This window comes from Marmota marmota, unplaced genomic scaffold (assembly GCF_001458135.2).
Source record: "Marmota marmota marmota unplaced genomic scaffold, marMar, whole genome shotgun sequence".
Lineage (NCBI taxonomy): Eukaryota > Metazoa > Chordata > Mammalia > Rodentia > Sciuridae > Marmota > Marmota marmota.
Genome location: NW_026000174.1, coordinates 62765868 through 62790317, shown reverse-complemented (window position 1 = coordinate 62790317; position 24450 = coordinate 62765868). Strand labels below are relative to the sequence as shown.

At 38.1% G+C, this 24450-nt stretch overlaps 1 protein-coding gene across 3 annotated transcripts; it reads left to right on the top strand.

The window, feature by feature from the left end:
* The first annotated feature begins 1199 nt into the window (after positions 1-1199).
* On the top strand, positions 1200-22748 carry LOC107135872 (membrane-spanning 4-domains subfamily A member 4A-like). 3 transcript variants are annotated; one of them, XM_048788913.1, is made up of 8 exons: positions 1200-1388; positions 7580-7739; positions 13687-13806; positions 16140-16196; positions 18506-18661; positions 19331-19432; positions 21948-22047; positions 22462-22748. In XM_048788913.1, the coding sequence occupies exons 1-7, from the start codon at positions 1369-1371 to the stop codon at positions 21996-21998; spliced, it is 666 nt and encodes a 221-aa protein (XP_048644870.1). In that variant the 5' UTR covers positions 1200-1368; the 3' UTR covers positions 21999-22047; positions 22462-22748. The 3 variants fall into 3 exon arrangements, with proteins under 3 accessions (XP_048644870.1, XP_015333499.1, XP_048644871.1); XM_015478013.2 differs by lacking the exon at positions 21948-22047 and having other exon boundaries at positions 1202-1388; XM_048788914.1 differs by lacking the exon at positions 21948-22047 and having other exon boundaries at positions 1202-1388; positions 7549-7739.
* The last annotated feature ends 1702 nt before the right edge of the window (positions 22749-24450 follow it).

The window sequence follows — 24450 nt, the reverse complement described above, 5'->3', positions numbered from 1 at the left end:
ACAACAGAATGACATTTGCACAGAATGTAATATTGTAGACACAGTACTGAGGTTGATTGTAACAGATTATGAAACTCTGTGTATCAAATGGTTGTATCTTAGTTATTTAGACAGAACATTGGTCCAATAGCATAAAAATAGAGAACACCATTTGGAAATGTCTCTCATTCGATGTTCAGAGATAAAAGGGTTAACCATTCTTGCCATTATTTTCTGCAGATAAGTCCTTGTTCATACTGAATCACCAGTTCTGGCATACTTCCAAAGTATTCCCAATAGTCCAGTTTTATTTCTGTCCAGGAGGCTGGATGCCAAGGACCATCAAGCACAAGTGCACATAAGCAGCAAGATTACAGTCAACACACTCTGAAAATTGAAAATGGCAGACATAGTGAGGCCATCGATGCCCCAGCCACGTCACCCTTCCAGGCCCAGGGCGGAAGAGCAAGACCAGGTTCTTTCTTTTACTCCAGTTTCTTCTTTGACTTTGAAAGGTGTTGTATTAATTATTGCTGTGCCACCAACTTGTTCTAATTAGGGGGTGGGCACTGGAAATCGAACCCAGGGCACTCTACCACTGAGCTACATCCCACACTTTTTTTTTTCCTTTTGGAGACAGTATTGCTAAATAGCTGAGGCTGTCCTCAAACTTGTTATCTTCCTGCCTCCACCTCTCAAGTAGCTGAATGTACCACCAAGTTCAGGGAAACTCTATCACAGAACTTTTTTTTTCTTTTCTTTTTTACTCTTTATTTCAAGACAGGCTTTGGCTAAATTGCCCAGGCTGACCTTTAACTTTCCATCCTCTTGCCTCTGCCTCCTACATAGCTGGGGTTAAAGGTATGCGTCATAGTGCCCTGATACCTTGTTGCCATTGTGTGGACTTTCACAATGAATCTCCAACAGTGTAACATGCAAATAACATGTTTAAATTGTATAGTTTTCTATGAAAATAACATGGAGCCGTATGAAATTGTGAAAATGGGCCTTCAGAAGGCTTCTAAATGCCATTAGATTCGTTTGTGTGCATTAAGACCTTTCAACAGAGTTGGGCACACAACACATCCTCACGCTGACCCCCACAAATAGTCACCACTATTATTTTCATATGAAAGACTGTAAGCCATGATCACTGCTTTTCAGCAAATTGCACAATAGATAGACACTCCCATATTAGGGACAATAAAAAAGGAACTAGTTGTCATTCTCAGAAATTCTCAGCACAGCCTTTCGGATTCAGAAAAAACACCAGAAAAAAAAAAAAGTGCAGATTTAATCTGAGTCAGGTGTGAAGGGTGAGGAGGTGATTCTAGCTTCACAGAGAATCGAGGCACTTCTCTGGAGCCTGGACCCCATCAGACACAGCACATGCTGCAGGCTGGAAGAAGGTAGGTCCAGGGACATCCTTCCTGGGCTTTTGGACTGATGGGTTTTCAGTTACTGGTTCTTAGACTCCTAGGAATAGGAGAAAGAATGAGACAGCTCACATAGCACATACCGGTACTGTGGATCGGGGAGGGTTGAGTCCACCCTGAAGTGTACATCTGGTGCATTTGAGGAGTAGGTTTGCAGCACAAGATGAAGATGGTCAACCACCTCCTAAAGTCCAAAGCTGGGTGTGTGTCGGTAGTTTTAGTTATTTTTGTTCTCTAACTTTCTGGGCTTTCAAAAAACTGTAAGCACATATTTTCAATGTTTGATTAATCAATTTATGCACCTTTAAAACACTCCTTCTTCTGTAGTTTTCATTCTCTGTCTCCAAACTTGTCATTTTTATAATGTGACATTTAAAGAAAAGATCTGCCACATGCAGAATCTGGTGGAGAGAGGGCTTGGGGTTAAGGCAGGGTCCTCAGCCAAATGCACTTACAATGGTCCTGCCGTAGTCTGTGGCCTGGCTTAGTTCTCCAGTGGTCTTTGTCACCATGCATGGCACACCCAAGCCACAAACTGAAGTTGCTCATGAAGAACTATGCGGATGCAAAATTCTTAGAAGATTCTTAGCTTTGTGGAAATCACAAAGAAGATTGGGGGAAACTACCCAACGCACTCTCTTTTTAGAGAGATTAAAGAAACCTAGAGAGGGGAAATGACCTGCCCAGAATCAGACTCGTTAATGAAAGGGCTAGGACTATACTGGATTCTAGTCCAGTCTGTCTCCCTGCCCAGGTTACCATTTCTGTATCACCACCATTTTCTTCTTCAAAAAAAAAAAAAAAAATCCAGATGCAGGCCTCTTTTGGGGTCTATATTTTATAAGTTTGTCAAACGTGAGTCTAGACCTTTAGACCACTCTTTTCATGCCTCCTTGGAGATGGTGACCCATGAGGGGTGTTAATATAAAAATAAGGACACAAACGATTGGTGGTCATGCATTTCCATAAGGATTTGATAGCCAATAGGAGATGGAAGAATTGCCCATGTATCTCTATCTCTGTACCAGGAGCCCAAGTAAGTACACTGTAACCGCCAATGGTCTCCCAGAGGTCACAGGCAATGCGGCAAAGTAAGTGTCAGATCTTCCCCCAAACCTGGAAGAAATGTTGTTCATACTATCCAAGAGTCTGCATTTTGGGTTTTCTTGATATTTGAAAATGAAGACATTGATCATTGGAGTGTAGACATACATTTTTGTCCTTGGGGAGCTGACTTGTCCTGGGTCAGGACATGTGGATTTCTGTGATATGAAGGTAGGAGCTCCTCCCGTGGCCAGAGTCTCTTAGAAAGACATAGAGAGTATCAGCCTTCAGTGTCCAGAGCCTGACCTGTCTTGGCAGAGAATCAAAGTCACTTGAAAGCAGGTTTTGATATAATGTCTTTGTCCTGGGGAAGCCTGCCATCTTACTAGAGAGGCTTCAAATACAGAAGAGCCACCAGAGGTGTTTATAAATTTCCTAAATCCTCTATCTGAAGGTAGACCCCACAGGCAGAGACCCCACTGCATAAAAGAGAATAAAATAAAGTACACATTCACTTAGACTGAAAAGAATCCTCTTTAGTTACTTCATAGCCCTTTTGCTTCTGTGGTGTAACAGGGAGGTAAGTTGAGTGATTCATGTGCGGGGGGAGCTGTGTCTGAATGGAGGCAGACTGCGTGATACTGTCAGTGTACTTAAGAGAAGGGTCAATGTTGGGGTGGGATGTTCTGCTTATTGTTATGAAGCAGACAGAGATGCAATTCATAGGGAAATTCCTATGAATGGGACCGACATGCCGAAATGCCCCAATATAAGAATGAAATTATTGTTTTGGAAAAAACTAAAATAAGGCCAATGCATTAGAGATATCAAAAATAAAAAGGAGAGATAGCAGAGGGACAGGTGACTGTAATGTCAGATACTTAGATAGGCTGAGGCAGCAGGATCCAAAGTTCAAGGCCAGTCACAGCAACTAACTGAAACCATGCCTCAAGATAAAATTTTGAAAGCCAGTGTGTTGGGGCAGGGGGATGTTAGGAAAAAGAAGGAATGGGATAGCTCAGTGGTAGAACATACTGGTTTCATTTCCCAGGACCACAGAATAAATAAGTACATGAGAAAAGAAGTTCAAAATAAGGTCAGAGTAACAAAGGTGGACAGAATCAGCTGAATTTCTCTTATCAACAACTTTAAAAATGCTTAACTATTTATTAATAGTGTAATACAAAGGAAGTGTTTTAAAGAAGAGGGTGACCAATAGGACCTTACCCTCCTCCCCATGATGTATATTTTTATATCACAATTGATTTTTTTCTACATTGGGTGTTCCCTTACAACTTGCGTCACCTTAGTTATTTTTGACCATTTTAATTTTTACCCAGCATATCGGTGATATGAATGATGTATACACCACCATGATAGTTTATTATGAATGTGAATATATGTCTACCTCTGCCAGTGGTTTTTTATACCTTCATATATTTTCATGATAATATTTATCCTTTAGTTTCTGCTTGAATAGCTCCATTAAGTACTTCCTATGTGATCAGTCTGGGGGTAATAAGTTCCCTATTTTTGCTTACCTGAGGAAATCTTTATTTTCCTTGATGGAGAGTTTTTTCTGGTTACACTATTTTGGGGTTGCGGTTATTGTCTTTATTTTAGTGCTTTGACTTTTTCATCCCCTTCTCTTCTGGCCCTCAGGATATTTTTGGTCAAGAAATCCTCTGATGTGTAATCAAGATTCTCTTAGATTTGACTTGCTTTTTCTTTTGCTGTTGTAAGAGTCTATCTTTGTCTCTGACTTTGATGTTTTGTTTATAATATGCCCTGGAGAGGAGGTCTTTGGTTTGAATCTCTTTGGGAAATTTTGAGCTTCATGGATCTGGATGTCCATTTCTCTCCCTGGACTAGGGAACTGTTCGGCAATTATTTTATTAAGTGAACTTTCTATCCCTTTCTGTCTCTTCTACGGGAACTCCCATAATGTGAAAATTTGTTAATGGTATCCCACCAGTATCTTAGATTTTCTTCACATTTTTTTATGCTTCCCCCCCACTCTTTTCCCCCTTACGGCTAATTTTCCAAGATGTTTTCAAGTTTACAAAGTTTAAAATTTTGCTTGATCCAGTCTGCTGTTGAAATCTGTTGTACTTGGGGGGGGGGTGGTTAATTTTATTTATTTTTTTGACAGTAGAATGCATTTTGACACATTGTACACCCATGGAGCACAACTTCTCATTCCCCTGGCTGTACGTGGTATAGTGTCACACCAGTAGTGTAATCATACATGTATATAGAGTAATAATGTCTGTCTTATTTCACCATCCTTCCCACCCCCACAGCCCCACCCCTCCCGTCATGGCCCTATGCACAATCCAAAGCTCCTTCATTCTTTCCTACCTTCCACTCCCCAGTATGAATTAGCATTTTCTTAACAGAGAAAGCATTTGGGCTTTGGTTTTGGGGGATTGACTTATTTCACTTAGCATGACATTCTCTAGTTTCATCCATTTACCTGCAAATGCCATAAATTCATTCTTCTTTAAGGCTGAGTAATATTTCATTGTGTATATATACCACATTTTTTTATCCATTCATCTGTTGAAGGACATCTAGGTTGGTTCCATAGTTTAGCTATTGTGAATTGAGTTTCTATGAACATTGATGTGGCTGAGTCACTGTAGTGAGCTGATTTTCAATCCTTTGGATATAAATTGAGGAGTAGGATATCTGGGTCAAATGGTGGTTCCATTCTTAGTTTTCTGAGGAATTTCTATACTGCTTTCCTGAGTGGTTGTACCAATTTGCAGTCCCACCACCAATGTATCAGTGAATATTTTCCCCCACATCTTTGTCAACACTTATTATTGCTTGTAGTTTTTAGAATTGCCATTCTGACTGGAGTGAATGAAATCTTAGAGTAGTTTTGATTTGTATTTCTTTAATTGCTAGAGATAATGAACATTTTTTTTCATATATTTGTTGATTGATTGTATTTTTTATTCTGTGAAGTGTCTGTTCAGTTCCTTAGGCCATTTATTGATTGGGTTATTATTATTATTATTTTTGGTGTTAAGTTTTTTGAGTTCTCTATATATTCTGGTGATTAGTGCTCTATCTAAGGAGCATGTGGTGAAGATGTTTTTTCTTTTCTGAGAGAAGCTTTTTAGTTTGAATCCATCCCATTTATTAATTCTTGATTTTATTTCTTGCACTTAGGAGTCTTGTTAAGGAAGTCATGTCCTAAGCTGACATCAGGAACATTTGGGCCTACTTTTTATTCTACTAGGTGCAGGATCTCTGTTCTAGTGCCAAAGTCTTTGATCCACTTTGAGTTGATTTTTGTGAGAAAGAGAAGTTTAATTTCATTTGGCTACATTAGGATTTCCACTTTTCCCAACACCATTTATTGAATAGACTACCTTTTCTCCAATGTATGTTTTTGGTGCCTTTTTCTAGTATGAGACAATCACATTTATGTGGGTTTGTCTCTGTGTCTTCTGCTTTGAACCATTGGTCTACATGTCTGTATGGGTACCAATACCATGCAGTTTTTGTTACTATTGCTCTGTAGGATAATTTAAGGTTTGGTATTGTGATGCCTCCTGCTTTACTCTTCTTGATAAAGATTGCTTTGGCTATTCTGGGTCTCTTGTTTTTCCAAATGAATTTCATGGAAATCTCTTGTATTTTTAAATTTGATTTATTGAAGATTTCAGTTTTGAGTTTCTGTTTGGTTCTTTGTTTTACATATGTTATTTTATATAAGATAACATATATATTATAACATATAATATATTATATAACAATATATAAAATAACATATCATATGTTATATAATGTATTATATAATATATTAATATATGATTAATATATAATTAATATATACTAGATTATATAATCTATACAATAGATTATATAATATATATTATACATGTATATCTTTAGTTTTTTGTTCAGATCATGAATTGTTTTTCTGATTTCATTGAATTGTCTAAATTGTCTACCTATATTATTTTGTATCTCTGAATTTCCTTAAGTTTATTTAATTCCTTTTCAGGAAACTCATGTAATTCTATTTCTTTGGAGTTAGTTATTGAGGAATTATTGTGTTCGTTGGAAAATGCCATATTTTCTTGTGTTTTCACATTTCTTGCGTATCTGTGTGGCTGGCTGCACAACTTTTGGAGCATCCACATCCTCAACACTTTACAAAGTACTCTTAAAGATCAAGATTTTCACCTGCACATGAGTCTGAGCTGGTGGGCTGGGCAAGAAGCAGTCATTCTGGCTCTGGTTGGGGGTAGTGTTGCAGGCTTCATGCAGTTGCTTCAGCTGTGTGGAGCTGAACAGGATCTTACAAAACTACTGTGTCCCTTGAAACTTTAGGAACATGTTCTCTCACTGAGGCACAAGTAGATGCAGATTGCCCATGAATCTGGGGTCTCTGACCCTGAGGGACAAACTAGCAGCTTGGACCTACAGGTTGGGGATCTTCGCTATGCATCGGCAAGTCAAGATTTAAGGCACTATAATAAGACAAGAGATTTAAAATGTGGTGTCAAGGGCATGACTCTGAGTCTTAAGTTCCATCCTCCAAGTCTGGGGTTTGTAGAACAAAATTCAAGGTTCCATAAAACACATTCACTAAAGACAGACAGTGGAAAGACTTCTAGTTCTGAGGGTGTACCTATGTTCCGATAAGAAAAAGGGGACTATAAAATACTATACATAAATGGTAATGCTGATGATTCTGGGTAGCTAACTACTACTATTAAAGTGATCCTTCAATGGAGAGGTGGTTATAACCAATGGAATAGGAAAAATATGGATAGAGATCAATTCGATCACACTTAAATATGAAATTGAAGAAAATTTCCTAATTTTGGGGTCCATATTTATCTGGGTTCTCTCCACATTTTCCTGTCTTCAACACTAAGATCTTGACATCACGTGGTCTTTAGATTTTCTCTCTCTCTCTCCCCTTTTCTCCTTCTCCCCTTCTCTCCTCTTAATGTGTTCCTTTTTATGCCTTCCTTTCTTAAATAGCTATCATAATATAGTTCAGAATTTCCCCTTAGGGAGAAAGCTGACTCACACTGCCATGTCCCTCTCTTGTCCCATCCAGGTCCTTATCCTGAATCAATTTCTTATTCTAGCACTGTTTCTGCTGCCATGATAACCATGCAAGGAACGGAACAGACCTCCGTGGAGGGCGGCCCTGCTCTGCAGTTCCTGGAGCAGGCAACCGCTCTACGCTCCCAAGTGTGGAAAAGGATGCAGAAGAAGTTCTTGAAGGGTGAACCCTTGGCTCTCGGGGTAAGTCAGTTGCCTGTGTGAGAGAAGACCAGGGGTGTAAACTCACACCCGATCAACCCAATGCCCAATACTGTCCCAGGAACCTTGTCGTTTACCCACCAGTCCTAGGATCTTCAGTGTTTAATTTTCAGGTCTTATCATTTGAAAAAAATTGCTATGGTACTCTGTGACATCATGTTTCTGATCCAGCTACATTTAAAGTATGGTGACTTTAGATCCATTCCAGGTGGTGGGTCATCCAGGAGAGTTCTATTTCAGCCCAGGGGAAGAACAGCTGCAGAAAGGGCTTAGTGGGCTAGCCGAGGTCCTCGCCACTGGCCTGTCTGGTAGTAGACAGACCATTTGTCCCTTTATCTGTCTCTCTGGTTCCTTTTCTTAGCCTGATTCTCAGATGGTAAAAAATATTTTATCTTCCAAACACTTCTACCTGGAATCTCAGACGGATGTGGCTAAAGAAATGGAGAGTTTAAACATTGCCACTATAGGGCAGGTTAAGGGATGCTGAATACAGAGGTTTATTTTTATCCCAACTTCAGCTGGGCTCAACTAATTGTACTTTATATTCTCCCCCACCCCCTTATTCAAATTTTTTCAATTTTGGAAAATGCTTATTTATATTGACATATGCAATGTTTATTCTTCATATATTAAAAGGTGTTCTTTTTTTGGGGGGGGATACCAAGGATTGAACTCAGAGGCACTGAGCCACTCCCCAGCCTTGTTTTGTATTTTATTTAGAGACAGGTTCTCAAAAGTGAGGCTTAGTGTCTCACTTTTGCTGAGTCTGGCTTTGAACTTGTGATCCTTCTGCTTCAGTTTTGGGGTTATAGGAGTGTGCCACCACACCAGGCTTAGTAAGTATTCTTAAACAGACTTTTTAAAGAGGAATTTTAGTTTTACAGAACAATTGAGAGGAAAACACAGATATATCCCAGAGTCACTCTGTGCCCATACATACATAGTTTCCCATTATCAATCTCCCCCGCCAGTACATTTTTTACAATTGATTAACTTTCAGTGACAGATCATTATAATTCAAAGTCCGTAATACACATTAAGATTCTCTCTTTGGACAAATGTATAATACACATATCCACCTTCATAGTGTCAAAGTAATTTCCCTTTTCTGAAAATCCCCCATGCTCTGTGTACTCATTCTTCCTTCCTCTCTAGCCCCTGGAAACTGCTATTGTTTTAATTCCTCTATAGTTTGCCTTGTTCTAAAACTCATATTACTGGAATTAAATATCAATTTAAATTTAATGATTTAATTAAATGACAAATTAAATAATTTAGCCTTTTAATGTAGATTTCCTTCACTGGTAGTAGACAGACCATTTGTCCCTTTATTCATTGTTTCCTCCATGTTTTTTTATGACCTGATAGCTTGTTTCAATTTAGCACTGAAATATTCCTTTTTCTGAATGTACCACAGTTCCTTTTTACACATTCTTCTATAAAATGATATTTTGGTTGCAAATGTCAATAAAGCTGCTATGGATATCTGTGTCTGGGTTTCCAATGGTCATAAATGTTCAACTCATTGGAGCGAACACAATTGCTGGAGTATATGGTGTTCAAGTCCATTTTGTGTTGTTAGAAAAAAATACCTGAGGCTTGGTAACTTAAGAAAGAAATGAGTTTATAGGGTTTACACTTGTGGTGGCTGAGAAGTGAAAATTGTATTGCATTCTAGTGAGAGTCCCTTGGCTACATCCAGGCATTTTGGAGGAGGATATAGAAAAAGTACATGCCGCACCTGAATTTATAACAGTTTGCTTTTGTGAGAGCTACCCCTCGCCTCAAGACCAGTAAAAACCCCTTACATGGATGGTTCCACATGAACTAATTACCTTTCACAAGGCCTAACCTCTTCAGGGTCCTGCCACCTCAACTCTACCACATTGGAAACCAAGCTTTCATCACCCAAACCTTTGGAAGACAAACTAAATCCGAATCATAGCATATTGTAAGAATTTGTTCAGTTTTGTAAGAAACTTGCTGAATTCCTTTATCACGAATACAAATAATAATAAATGCTGGTGAGGATGTAGGGAAAAAGGATTTACTTATAGACTATAGAACTGTAAATGAGTAAAACCATATAAAAATCAGCATGGAGATTTCTCAAAAGACTGGGAATGGAACCACCATATGACCCAGCTATTCTACTCCTTGGGATCTATGCAAAAGAATTAAAGTCAGCATACCATAATGATACATGCATGGATGGTTTAGAGCAATACAATCAGGGGACTGAAGTATCCATAAATGGATGAGTGGATAAAGAATAGGTGTAACTGTGTGTGTGTGTGTGAGTGTGTGTTTGTGTGTACATACATATTGAATATTTTCAATGCTAATTGAAACAAGCTATCAAGCCAGGAAAAAAAAAATGGAGGAAACTTTATGTGTATTAAGTGAAAGAAATCTGCATTATGGGTACACACACACACACACACACACACAGAGAGAGAGAGAGAGAGAGAGAGAGAGAGAGAGAGAGTGGAGTTTTATTTAGGCATAAAGAAGAGCCAAATTATGTTACTTGATGGAACTAGAGAACATTATGTTCAATGAACTAAGACAGACTTATCTTTTCTTCATTGTATCACTTTTTTTTTGCTTTTTTCAAAGATCAGTTGATGCTGTTTATGTGCCAATTTCTGAGATTTCTATTCTATTCCCTTGATCTGTTTTACTATTTTTTTACAATACCACAGTGTCTTGATAAATGTAGCTTTCTAATATGCACTGAAGTTGTATAGTGTTAGTCTTCTTACTCTATTCTTCATCAATATTACATCTGCTATAAACTTCAGAATCAGTTTGTTCATACCTACAAAATGACTTATTGGGATTTTTAGATTGCATTGAATCTCTACATAAAGTTGGGAAGAAATTAAATCTTGACAATATTAAGTCTTCCTGTCTATGAACAAGGAATAGAATATCTTCTCAGGTTTTCTTAATTCTTTGATCTAATCCATCAGAGTTTTATAGTTTTCCTTACAGGTTTTGTACAAGTTTTTCAGATTTACACATAACAATCCCAAATCAATACCTAAGAATGTAATTTTTAAGGTTACTAATTTAAATAGAGTAAGCCATGCTGAAGATAGAATCTCAGAACTGAAAGACAAAGTGGCCAGCCTTGAATATTCAGCTAGTATCAAAGGAAAAAAAATAAGTAACATGATAAGAATATGTAGGAACTCTGGGATAACATGAAAAGACCCAATTTAAGAAACACTGGAATTTTGAGGGCTCTGAGGTGCAAGCTAATGGAATGGATAAACTCTTCAAGGAAATAATAATAGAAAAAATTTCCAAACCTTCAGAATGAGATGGACATTCAGATACAGGAAGAATTCAGAACCTCAAATAGAGCAGATCAAAAAAGAGGCTCTTCAAGACCCATTATAATTAAAATGCTTAACATACAAAACAAGGATAAAATAAAAGCTTTAAGGGAAAAATGTCAGGTCACATTTAGAGGTAAATATTCAGAATCATATATCCTCCAAACCCTGTTATAGTCAGTTATGAGTTTTATTAGTTCCAGGAGTATTTTGTTTTGTTTTACCTTCAGACTTTTCTACATGACCATCATGTCATTTATGAACATTTTTAGTTCTTCCATATATATATATATATATATATTTCTCTTATTTCCTTTACTTTTTAATGTTAGTTTAGGTAGGACTTTAGCACAGTGTTGAAAGAAGTACCTTGCCCTTCATCTTGATGAGAAATCTTTGAGTTTCTCACTGTTAACTATGAAGGGAGCTGTGGGATTTTTGTAGGTATTCTTTAGCAAGTTGAGGAAGTTCCTCCCCATTTCTAATTTACTAGGAGTTTTTTTAATGCCTATTCTGCATCTATTGATATGATCACATGATTTTTCTTCAGTTTATTGATGTGATAGTTAAGATTAATTTATTTTTAAATGTTGAACTTACCTACCTGGGATAAATATCACTTGTTACAGAAGATAGTTCTTTTTATACCTTCTTAGATTCAATTCAATGATGTTTTGTTGAGGATTTTAGTATCCATATTAATATTTTAGTAAGAATTTCAAAGGTGTTGACTTTCAGTTTTCTTTCTTCTTATTTATTTATTTGTTTATTATTTGGGGTAATTTCTGTCTGGGTTTGCTATTATGATAGTGCCCTCTCTCATAGAATGAGTTAGAATGCATGCCCACTATTTATACTTTCTGAAAGATATTATAGAGAACTGGTATCATTTCTTTTTTTAAGAATTTGTTAGAATTTGCTATTGAAATCTTCTGTAATTGGTACTTTCTGTTTTGGAATATTTAAATCATGAAGTCATCTTATTTAATGACATAAGCCTACTCAGATCAGCTATTTCTTATTGTGAGTTTTGGTACATTATGCCTTGAGGACTTATCACTTCATCTAGGTTATCTCATTTGTGGGTACAGAGTTTCTTATAGTATTCCTTTACTAACCTTTTTATGCCCTAGGTTCTGCAATAACATTCCTTATTTCATATCTAATATTTCTAATTGGTATTCTCCTATTTCTTTCATAGACTGGCTAAAAGGAAATTGATTTAAACGCATTCCTCGGGGTGCTTTATTTATCTTTAAAAACAGTTTTTCTATTTTTGTTGCCTTTGGCTATTGGTTTCATATTTTCATTTTCATTGATTTCTCTTATGCTTTTTATTTTTTCTTGTTTCCTTTGGACTTAATTTGTTCTTCTTTTTTTCTGGTTTCCTCAGATGAAAGCTCAGGGGATTGGTTTTAGGTCTTTCATCTTTTCTTATGCATGCACACATGCTATGAATTTCCCTTTACACACTACCTTCACTACATCCCCAAGGTTGTGATACTATTTTCATTTTCTTCAACTCCTTCTTAATACCTTTTGCGCAACTGAACTCCAATTCCTCATTTTTATTTACTGTACTCAAATTTGTCAGGTTTCTGTTGTCACGACTAAAAGGCTCAGGGGTTACTCCAGTTGAACTGGGCTAACTGGGCTGTGCAAAATAACCACACAAGAGACACAAATACCTTTTTGTTTGGGGTCACTGTGACAGCTCCTCTGACATTAAGGGTCCACAGGAAGAGAGAGCGAGAGCTGACCCATTTTATTGAGGAGAAGCTATTCAAATGAGGCAAGGGGTCAGGTTTCAGGGGGCTGAGTATCTTCATGATGTCCACTGTCAGCAGGTTGACTGACACCTGGGTAGGCCACACCCAAGGGCACAGTAAGAGAAGGGGACACACACACAAGGCACTTCCATGGAAGATTCTATCCTAAACAAGGCAAGGGGTTATATTACAAAGGAACAGGTGAGCATAGCTTCACCCATGGGGCTGTAGGAAGACACACCCATGCACCAGACACCAACCCTCGAACCCAAGAAGGGTGGGGAAAGCTCTGCCACATTTCTGTGACTGAGCACCTCAGCACCCAGCCGGGGAGTGTGACTCAGTCACGTGCAAGGTTGGTCTCCCACACAAATTCTTTCCTCAGATCCCAAAAGAATGCCACATTTGTTCTCTGCCTCCATCTAAGTTTTTTTTTTTTTCCTTCAGGTTACCTCTTCTTGCTAGAATGATTGCTTCCTATGTCCTGTATGACTCCTGTTTGAGCATGTGACAAAGAGAACAGCCATTGTGGTAGAAGAAGCAATGAGAGTATCAGAAAAGTGCCCTGAGCAGGTTTTGGCATGCTCCTTCTAACCTTGAAATTAATGGGTCAATGATAAATATTCTGAGGAATAATTTTGATAAGTTAGAATATCCACAGTTCTTGATGAGAAAAAAAGTGATAAGAATGTCTGGAAATTCATCAGACTATATCAAAAGATGGAGAATGAGGGTCACTTAGTGTTTGGATATGAGATAGCATGGTCACAATTTTGGTGGTGGATGATCTTTTTTAACTTTCTTTGTCATTTCTAGGTTGTGCAGATTATAATTGCCCTGATTATCTTCATCTTCGGGATAATAATGATGACTCTCAAGTGGTTCATTTATGGACCATTTATAATTTCGGGGTACACAGTTTGGGGGTCACTGATGGTGAGTAGCATATCTTCTGGAATAACTGGAGGTATCTTAACACTGTTGTTAATAAGGTGAGGCTTTGCATGGAATCCTACCCCAACTCTCTCTAGTAGTTCTAGAACTTTGAGAAAGATATATTCAACCTTGCGATGACTCAGATTTTTCATATTTAAAGTGTCAATGAAAATACAAAACTCATGGAAAGTTGGATCTACCAAATATTTAGTATGGATCTATTAGGATAGAGCATAGCAGCCTGTAACCACAGGCTCAAATCAGAACAAATTAAAGATTGACAGCAAAAGCAGACCACAAAAAGTGCAAAGGCTAGTCAGTTCCAGAGCTGGTATCCTGTAGTGTAAGAATTTATCTGACTGGCTGACACATCTCATGTTCACAAATGTGTTATAGGTGTATTCTTAAACCAGATATGGGCAATAATAATGCACTTACTAGTGTTAACTTGTAATCGAGAATCATTTCTGTGTCTGTTCACCCTGCTCGGAAGCTCATGGGAGTCTAAACAAAATGAGGGTGTTGTTAGAAAGGAAGAAGAGAAGACATAACTGACAGGCAATTTGTACTGTCGAACTCATCTTAGAAAACGGAGTTGCTGTTAGATAAGTTTTGTTTCACAAGTTTAATGAACGTAACTACAATTTATATTAGAATTTAAGAAAATTTAGAAATATTTCCCTAAAAAACCCACATATACAAGAAGAGTTTTTTTGTTGTTGTTGTTTTTGTTTTAGCAAATTGAAAGTGTAAACTGAGTATATAAATTATCTTTTCGTCTACTGACAAGAGAAAGGTAAACTGTCTAAAATGCGTCTCTGTTAGAATCAGGGAACATATTCAAGTATAAAGGATATCCACGTATCTATAAAATTGAGTATAAGACAGTTTAGAGTTTTGTGAGAGACTTGCCTTTTTAATTTTTCTGTCCTGCTGACAGTTGAAGTGCCATATTTGAAGAAGAGCAAATACAGATCTTTTGGAAGCTGAGCTACACTTTATTTAATAATACCAAGGCCAAAAGAGCTTTTATGAAACTCTTACCCAAATCTGGGCTCCCTGCTGAGTGGCACAGTCCTGTCCCAAGTAATCACCACCAACTTCTGAGGGAGGATTTGTCTTCATAGCATGGATGAAGCAATCGTGACTTACAGGGCTTAAGGAAATTTCCCAAGATCTTTTTGGTATAGGAATCATGACTTGAAAAGCATCAGTCCAGTTCTAGGATCACACACCACTCTAACCACTCTAGTTTTCCACTTCCACTTTTTTTTTTTTTGTAAGACCAGGATGGAAACCACCTTACCCAGTTCATGACTTCTATGCATGTTTAGTGGTTCACTGGGAACTACAGGATCTGTCATCAGAGGACTGCAGGTGTTTGCCACCTGACAAGCCTTTGCTTAGTCATGAGAAACATTTTTGCTGATACCTTCAATTATTTTCTCACCCTTACTTCCAAATTTCAGTTGAAAAGTGCCTCTCTTTTCTCCTTTATATGGTACAAGTTCAAAGACCAATTGTACAGTTTTCTTAGGTCTCCAGTACAGCTATGGATCTTGATGAGAATCTTGGAGCATTATCCCCACTTTGGTCTATTTATTCAAGCGTGCTTTTGTTTCCTTTGGAACACTGTCGTGTTTTACTCATGTATATCTTTTGCATTCCTTGTTAAGTCTAGTCTTCTGAGATGCTATATATAATTTTTGCTATGCTTCATGATATTTTCTTATTAAGTCTTATCTTTTAACGTACAAATAGACAAATATTTATAAATCATATATAATTTCTGGCACAGCATATCTGATATTGTGTACAACATATATAATATATAATGTTTTCCATGTGCCTGACTGAACTTTCAATAGTTAGTATTAGTTTTTAGATGATATTCTTGGATGTTTCAAATATAAATCATATTCATATGTGAATAAGAGTAAGTCTAACAAATTATTCAAATATTTTCTCACCTAAGTATTTTGGTTACTGTACTCAGAATACTATTATATAATAATCCATATCATTATCTTGATTTTAATTTTAAGGAGGAGACCCTAGTATTTCCCCACTGAACATGATAAAAACTTTTAGGTGAAGACAGACATTCTATCATATTATAGAAAATACAGTTCTTCACATTCTATTAACCATGTTTAAGTCAATAGTAATTTTGAATTGTTTAAATGCCTTATCAACATTGTAAATAACAGTAGCAATTAATGCGATTTTTCCCTTAATACCACAAATTTAATAAATTAATAAGTTATAGTAAGTTATAATTTCTGATATATCTTTAAAGTTTTTTTAACCACATTTTTCCCTCTTATTCCTAGTTTATTATTTCAGGCTCCTTTTCAATTGCAGCAGGAAAAAGAACTACAAAAGGAATGGTAATATTTCTTTTCATTTTACTTCAGCATTGAAAGGGGAAGGATTTAATCAAATGTGCATTCTTCCAGAACAGAAAGCAAAGTTTGTTTCTTTGATTTAAAAACATCAAGAGATATTATGAATTTTACCTAGAAAGATCTTTCTTTCAAAAATGGTGGACGAACAATTGGCTGATGATAGAGTTACTGACATTGACCAGATATTTTGGCAGAGTAGTTGCTGCACAAATTGTTATGCAGATATAGGATATAGAGAATTCTAGAAAATAAATGTCAGGTGGATTCAGCCATCCAAGTCTTGAAGCTTGAGATCCAGCCCACAATGACAACATCAAGTATTGGAGTGGACTAATCTTTATTGACTTACTGATGAAAATGAGTATTCCAACTGTATCCAGGAAGGATTTGAGTTTGCAATAAAGGAAGTTCCTCAAGCACTATTACATAAGAAGAAGTGAATTTAAAACATAACTCTTGGGTCAGCATGTAAAAGTCAAAAGTCCAGATCTCAGCAAACATTTTACTTGCTGGCTAAGGGCCATATTTGAGTTTTCTTTGCTCAAGGATAAATTTTAAATTGTGGAGCATAATAAATACAGTCTTTCCAAATTTGTCCTCCACCTACCTTCCTACCTTCTCCACCAGCTACTGCCATTAAAATGTACCTTGCACTACACACACACCAAACCTCACACTTGCCTGAGCAATTTCTATTTCTATAAAAAGCTTCCATACCTTCTCCATGAGAAGAGAATACGAACAAAAGCATACACAAAAGAGAGACATAATATGAGAATAGAGGCATGAGAGTTGAGAAGCAGTTAGAAATGATGAGAGGTCACTCACCTGTAGCAGAGCAGGGGAGGAAATGGACGCAGGAACAGTACAAGGGACTTTGAAATCTCTCCTGGGGGATTGAGAGTTCATCTCTTGTGCCCATAGGAGTTATCTGAAGGATTTAATCTTTGTTTTTCCTTTTGATTGGCACATTATAGTTATACATAACAGTGTGACTTTTTATGATATATTCATACATGCACACCAATAAAACAGTATAATTTGATCAATTCCATTCCCCAATACCTCCCCCTTTCCTCCCCTCCCTCTCCCCTGGTCCCTGTTTCTATTTTTCTGGTCTCCCTTCTATTTTTTTAAACATAATAGTTCTAATTACTTATAGATCACAGTAGAATGCATTTTGACACATTGTATACAAATGGAGCACAACTTCTCATCCTCTGTCTGTACATCATAATGCAGAGTCACTCCAGTAGTGTAATCATACATATGGTAATAATGTCTGTCTCATTCTACCCTCCATCTCATCCCCACAGCCCCATCCCTCCCCTCACACCCCTCTGCACAATCCAAAGTTTCTTCATTCTTCCCCTACAAGCCTCCCTCCCCACAATATGGATCAGAATCAACTTATCAGAGAACACATTTGGCCTTTTGGTTTTTGGGATTGATTTACTTCACTTAGTATGATGTTGTCTAGTTCCTTCCACTTACCTGCAGATGTTATAATTTCATTTTCATTTAAGGCTGAGTAATATTCCATTGTGCATTTGTACCACATTTTATTTATCCATTCTTCTGTTGAAGAGCACCAAGGTTGGTACCATAGTTTAGCTATTGTGAATTGAACTGCTATGAACATTGATGTGGCTGCGTCACTGCGTCACTGTGTATGCTGAATTTAAGTCCTTTGATTATAAACCCATTTGACCCATATAACTGAGTCAAATGGTAGTTCCACTCCAAGTTTTCTGAAGAATCTCCAGACTGCTTTCCAAAATGGTTGCAGGAATTTGCAGTCCAACCAACAATGTATGAGTGTACCTTTTCCCCCACATCCTCGCCAACACTTATTGTTGCTAGTATTCTTGATAACTGCCATTCTGACCGGAGTGAGATAAAATCAGAGTAGTTTTGATTTGCATTTCTCTAATTAGCAGAGATGATAAAAGTTTTTTCCATCTTTTTTTGGTTGATTGTAGTTCTTCTTCTGTGTAGTGTCTGTTCAGTTCCTTAGTCCATTTATTGATTGGGTTATTTGGGGTTTTGGTGTTAAGTGTTTTGAGTTCTTTATCTATGAAGGATTTATTCTTGGGAAGAACAAGATCATATTTTTGTTTCAGCAAAAATTTAGGATTGAAAGTCCTGAGGGAAAAGAGTCGATTTAAGAGATTATTAATGAAGATTGAGAGGATGAAATGGGATGGGAAAGAGGTAGAGGTTGAAAGAGATTGATGGAGATCTATCTGGGGATGTTGTGGGTTGTTTAATTGATTTTCATTGCTTCCTAGGTCCGAAGCAGTCTAGGCCTGAACATCGTCAGCTCTGTGTTGGCTTCCACAGGGATGATCATCACTATAATTAATGTGGCTATTTTTACCAACTTTTACTATTACTGTAACTACAATGAGATTTCGGATCATTGTGGGACCATGAAAACTTTAATGGTAAGTGTTTCCTCTTTTCCTGGGATACCAGGGTGGAAGAAGTACGCAGGGCTCTGACCTTGGCAAAAGCAACCTCCATTAATTAGTGAGGCACTTCGGGAATTTGGATGTGACTGAGAAATAGAACGGTCTTTTATTTAGCCATCAGGTTCACCTCTCATTGCTGTTTGTTCTTCCTCTACATAGCATGAGGCCAACCGAGTAGAAAGCAATATTGATAGAGCACATACTCATTAAATAGCTACTGAGATGAGCATGTTTGCACCATTTTTCTTGTTTAATTTTAAAACACGGATCAGTGTGTACTATTATGTGCACTTTAAAAAAAAAAAGGAGGGCAGATGTCAGTTCCTATAGGTCCTCAGGGCTTCCTGAGGGAGCCTGATGAAGTTACATGGTCCTCTAGTAATATTTGAAAATTGTCTTGAACGTTATCCTACAGGTGGTGATAAATCCAGCAACCTTCTTGACATCTCTTGACATAATTCCCAATGTTCAAATATCCTTCCGAGGACATTTTAGCCTCCACATCCAGCTCCCGACAAATTCTCCATCTTTGTTGTGTATCTTGACTACTTTTTTTTGTATCACTTACAATGGATTTGGGGCAAATAAGCTTGGACCCTCTCATCTCCGTTCCTTGTGTTCCTTCGTTGTGCTTTGTTTTAGGGTCTGGAGTGTGTGGTGCTTATTCTGAGTGTGCTAGAATTCTGCATTGCTGTGTCCCTCTCTGCTTTTGGATGCAAAGTGATCTGCTGCAGCCCCGGTGAGGTGAGAATCGGCCTTCCTTTGAAGGCGTCTCTACCAGTTTTCTATTGCTGTGTGATGGACTTCACAGACCTGCTAGTCAAACCCTAGCAGCTGGTGGGATTCTGTCTTCTGCTCTCCCAGGAGGCTTAAGACAGCACAGGTTGATTATCTCAGTTACAGCTTAGCTGGGTCCTCTCCTCAGGGTCTTACCAGGCTGTACTCATGGAGCTCGTTGAGCCCATGGTCTCATATGAAGTTTCTAGCCCTCTTCCATGCTCATGTGGCATATTTCACATGAAATATGAAATACTTCTCTGAGGACAGCAGGACAGCCTATGTCTCAAGTTCTTTCAGTCTCACAGGATTAGGTAAGATCCATCCAGAGCAATGTTCTTTTTGATATACTCAGAGTCAACTGATTCCTAACCTCCTTACAGGAGTGTCACCTCCTCGAATTGACAGGTTCCACCTTTTACATTTTCTGTCATCTCCCAACAGTCCATTCAAATTAGGAATCCATCAGTGAATTAATATACCGATGAGGTTACAGCCCTATGATCCAAACAGTTCTCCAAAGTCCCACACTCAAGGGGAGAGAATCACAAAAGTCTCAACTATTGGGTGTGATCTTAGGAGTCTGACTATCCCCCTTCAAGGGTATCATGAGTCTAGATCAGCGACTTCTTCACTGCCGCAGTCTGGCCGGGCACAAAATAACCGAGCCGCCACATAGCCTTGTAGGTTCAAACAGCAACCTTTGTTCCCGAACTCTCACGGGCACTCTCCACACACGCTCCCTGGGAACCTCTCTCTAACGCCACCCACGCTACTCCCCCAGGCACACACACACACACACACACACACACACACACACCAACCGGAAGTCCCTCCTCTGGACCTTCCCCAACCAATGTGAACCCTCCAGGAATCCCTGCGAGAACTCCAAAGTAGCTCAAGAACTCCAAAGCAGTGGTGCCGGGCGCCCGAGGCAGCAAGAGCCTCCCCATTGCCCGACAGTAAAGGTCAAATATACAATACAATCAATCCAGCATCACAGCAATTATATACAGCTTAACTCAAATCATCATCTCAATGGTTCCCTGGCGTCACCTTTCAAACATTCCCTCTGGAAAATGCCAGGCGTCAGAACCCGTGGCTCTCAACACTTCACAATGGAGAGGTCCTCCAAGAACGCCAGATTTTGTTTCATTACTCAATTACAGAAACCTTCCCTAGACTACTGAAGAAATTCCAGGGATTAAACTCCTTTATCCATTTTGAGACCTGCAGTAGATTCTGTCTTCTGCTCTCCCAGAAAATAATGACTCACACAGAGAGTAAGGCAAGAAATGGAGAGAAGAGACCAGGAAAGAGGTCCTAAAAAGAACAGGGTGGTGACAGGGGCTGGGGACAAGGTATAGTCTTCAAGGACACACCCTCAAAGACCTACTCCCTTCAACTAGATCTCACCTCCGATAGTTTCCACCATCTCCCTATAGTCCACTCAAATGATGAATGTATCAATAGACTAATCCACTGATAAGGTTGGAGCTCCCTGGATCCGATCACTTCCTAAAACATCTACCTGTGAATATTGCTGTACTGAGGACCAAGCTTTCGATATTTGAGCCTTTGGGGAGATGCTCCAGATCCAGCCATAAGGTTGATGAGGGGTTTCCTCTAAACATTGAGGGATCCAGAAAGAAAGTGGCTAGTAAAACCCTGGTGGGACTGCAAATTGGTGCAACCACTCTGGAAAGCAGTATGGAGATTCCTCGGAAAACTAAGAATGGAACCACCATTTGACCCAGTTATTCCACTCCTCAGCATATACCCCAAAGACTTGAAAGTAGCATACTGTAGTGGTACAGCCACATCAATGTTTATAGCAACTCAATTCACAAGAGCTAAGCTATGGAACCAACCAAGGTGCCCTTCAACAAATGAAGGGATAAAGAAAATGTGGTACATATACACAGTGTAATATTACTCAGCCATAAAGAAGAATGAAATTATGGCATTTGCTGGTAAATGGATGGAAGTGGAGAATATCATCTAAGTGAAATAAGCCAATTCCTCAAAACCAAAGGTTGAATGCTCTCCCTGATATGGAGATGCTAACTCACAATAAGCAAAGGGGGGTGAGTAGGGAAGAATACAAGTACTTTGGATTAGACAAAGAGGACTGGAGGGAAGTTAGGGGAATGGGAATAGAAAGCCAGTAGAATGGATCAAGCATTACTTTCCTATGTTCATATATGAACACACAACCGATGTAATTCCACATCATGTACAACCAGAAGAGGAAGTTGTACTCCATGTATGTATAATATGTCAAAATATATTCTATTGTCATGTATCACCACAAATAAAAAATAAATAAGTAAATAAATAAAACCCAGCAGCTGCTCATTAGCTTCATTACACAAAGGCCCTGGGGCAGCAAAACTCACAGACAAATATAGAACAACAGTTTAATGAGACTGCTCTTGTGGTTCTCATTTCTGTTCTTTGTGTCTCTTTGCCTTCTTTTGAGGCTCCCAGGCCACACCGCAACAAACTCCCCCACAAAAGAGACAGGAGCTAAATCACCTGAAGTCTCATAGTGGGTTTTGCCTAATTGAGGTCTGAGAAGTGTGAGTTTCCTGATAATTCCTGCCACCCTGGGCCAGTGTGGGTTCAGTGGGGCTTTATTGTGGCAGCAGATCCTGATTTGGATGTGCACTGTCATCAGCACGAGTAACCTGGTTTGGAGGAGCAGCCCTGCATTTCCCATAGCACCTGGGTTAGGGGTAACTCCTCAGGGACCATTGTTCTCGAATAAGATGGATCAACTCTAAGGCTCCCAGCCATCAGCATCTCAGGCCCTGAGCCATCACTGGGTGAGGCTCCTAGATCTAGCCTGGTCTGAGGAACGCCTGAGAGTCCAGGCTGCTCTGGATGGAATTCAGAGAAGGTGGTGTGGACACTGCAGATGACATAAGTGGGTGGGGAAGGGAGGCCTGACATAGTTTGGTCACTCACCTGTGGCATTCTCATTTATTTCACAGGCCCTGATAATTCTGCCACCAAATCCTCCTGTGACAGAAACAGCAGCTTGTGCACCTTTTAAGGAGGTGTAATGCCACCATCAAGAGAAAAATGTTCCAGAAAATCTATTCTTACTTTAACTCAAGAACGCAATTTAGAATCCCACTCTGATTTGTGTGTGTGTGTGTGTGTGTTTATAAATTCAGAATCGTGTTCTCATTTTTCTCCAGGAACTTGACAACTCAATCCTCTGTATCTTTATCAGAATATTTGAAATTAAATAAATAAAGCATGCATTTAAGGGTCAGCAGAACTTGGACGTTTTCATTTATTCTCAAGACTTGACATATAGGGATTAAACATGCAAAGAAAGTGTGATTGCTGCTAAAATGAGACAGCTGGGGCACAGATTATTTTTCCTTCAAGAAATTTGAATACATGTGTCTCCCCACTTTTTCTTTCTTTTTTCCCATGAAAAGTGCCATGGGATAGCACAACCAGTCCTTGCATGTGCCTGAGTATTGAGCATAAGTACGTGTGGATCAGATACAACTCATATTTTCCCTCCCTCTCTCCTGCTATTTCCTACTAGGCAGGATTGAATTTTAATGAGATTTGTTTCCAGTTCCATACACAGGATTATACAATACACCATTTTTAATAAATATTCATCAAATCTACTTGATTTTGTTATTACAGAGCAAAAATAAATAAAATTAAAAGCAGTTCATTCATGTGTTACCTGTTTCCCATTCAGATGCCCATATTTGTGACAAGAGACTTTAGTATTGAGGTCAGAAAAAAGAGTAATGTGCTAAAGAATGTGAGCTTTCTATACTATCAACCTAAGGTTTTTATCTTGAAGATCTCATCTCTTTTATTTGCTATGTGTCTAAGCCAGGCAGAGAAAGGGAAAAAGTATATGATCTCATTTAGGAGAAAAATGTTGAAGGCAGAAAACCAAACAGTAGTTATTTGGGGTGGAGGGAGGGGAGAAGGAATGAGGTGGGGAGATAAAGATCAAAGGATACAACATAGTAGATATGTAGAGATGTACAATATGAAGACTTCGTATTTGGGTAGATTTCATCTGCTCTACAGACACACACACAGGTAATTATGTAAGATGATAGTCATATCAATTTGTTTCACTGTAGTAATCATTTTTGTTTTATGTATCTCATAATATCACATTGTATAACAAATATGTACAGTGAAATTTATAAAAAAAGAAAAGTATTTGACTTCATGATAATTGACCCCTAAGTCCCTTAGTATATGTTTCCTAGGAATAACATTCTATTATACAACCTGAATACTATATTGTGTCCTAAAAATGTAGTTACATATATACACAATGGAATATTACTCAGCAATTAAAGAAAATAAAATCATGGCATTTGCAGGTAAATGGATGCAGTTGGAGAAGATAATGGTAAGTAAAGTTATCCAATCCCCAAAAAACAAATGGTGAATGTTTTCTCTGATATAAGGTAACTGACTCATAGTGGGGTAGGGAGAGGGAGCAAGGGAGGAATAAATGAACTCTAGATAGGGCAGAGGGGTGGGAGGGGAAGGAGGGGCCAGAGGGTTAGCAATGATGGTGGAATGTGATGGACATAATTATCCAAAGTTCACGTAGGAAGACATGAATTGGTGTGAATATACTTTATATAAAACAGAGATATGAAAAATTGTGCTGTATATGTGTAATAAGAATTGTAATGCATTCTGCTCTCATGTATTTAAAAAATAAAAGCAATTAAAAAGTTAAATGGGAAAAAGACTATAAAATGAAAAATGAACATAAAAAATGTAGTTACATACTAATATACTACATAGTTTCTATTAAAATGCCCTCCATTGTTCCCAAATATATATATGTATATATTAGCAAAAAAATACAATTAATGTGTAATCATATAATACACACATATACATATGTGTGTGTGTATATATATATATATATATATATATATATATATATATATATTTTTTTTTTTTTTTTT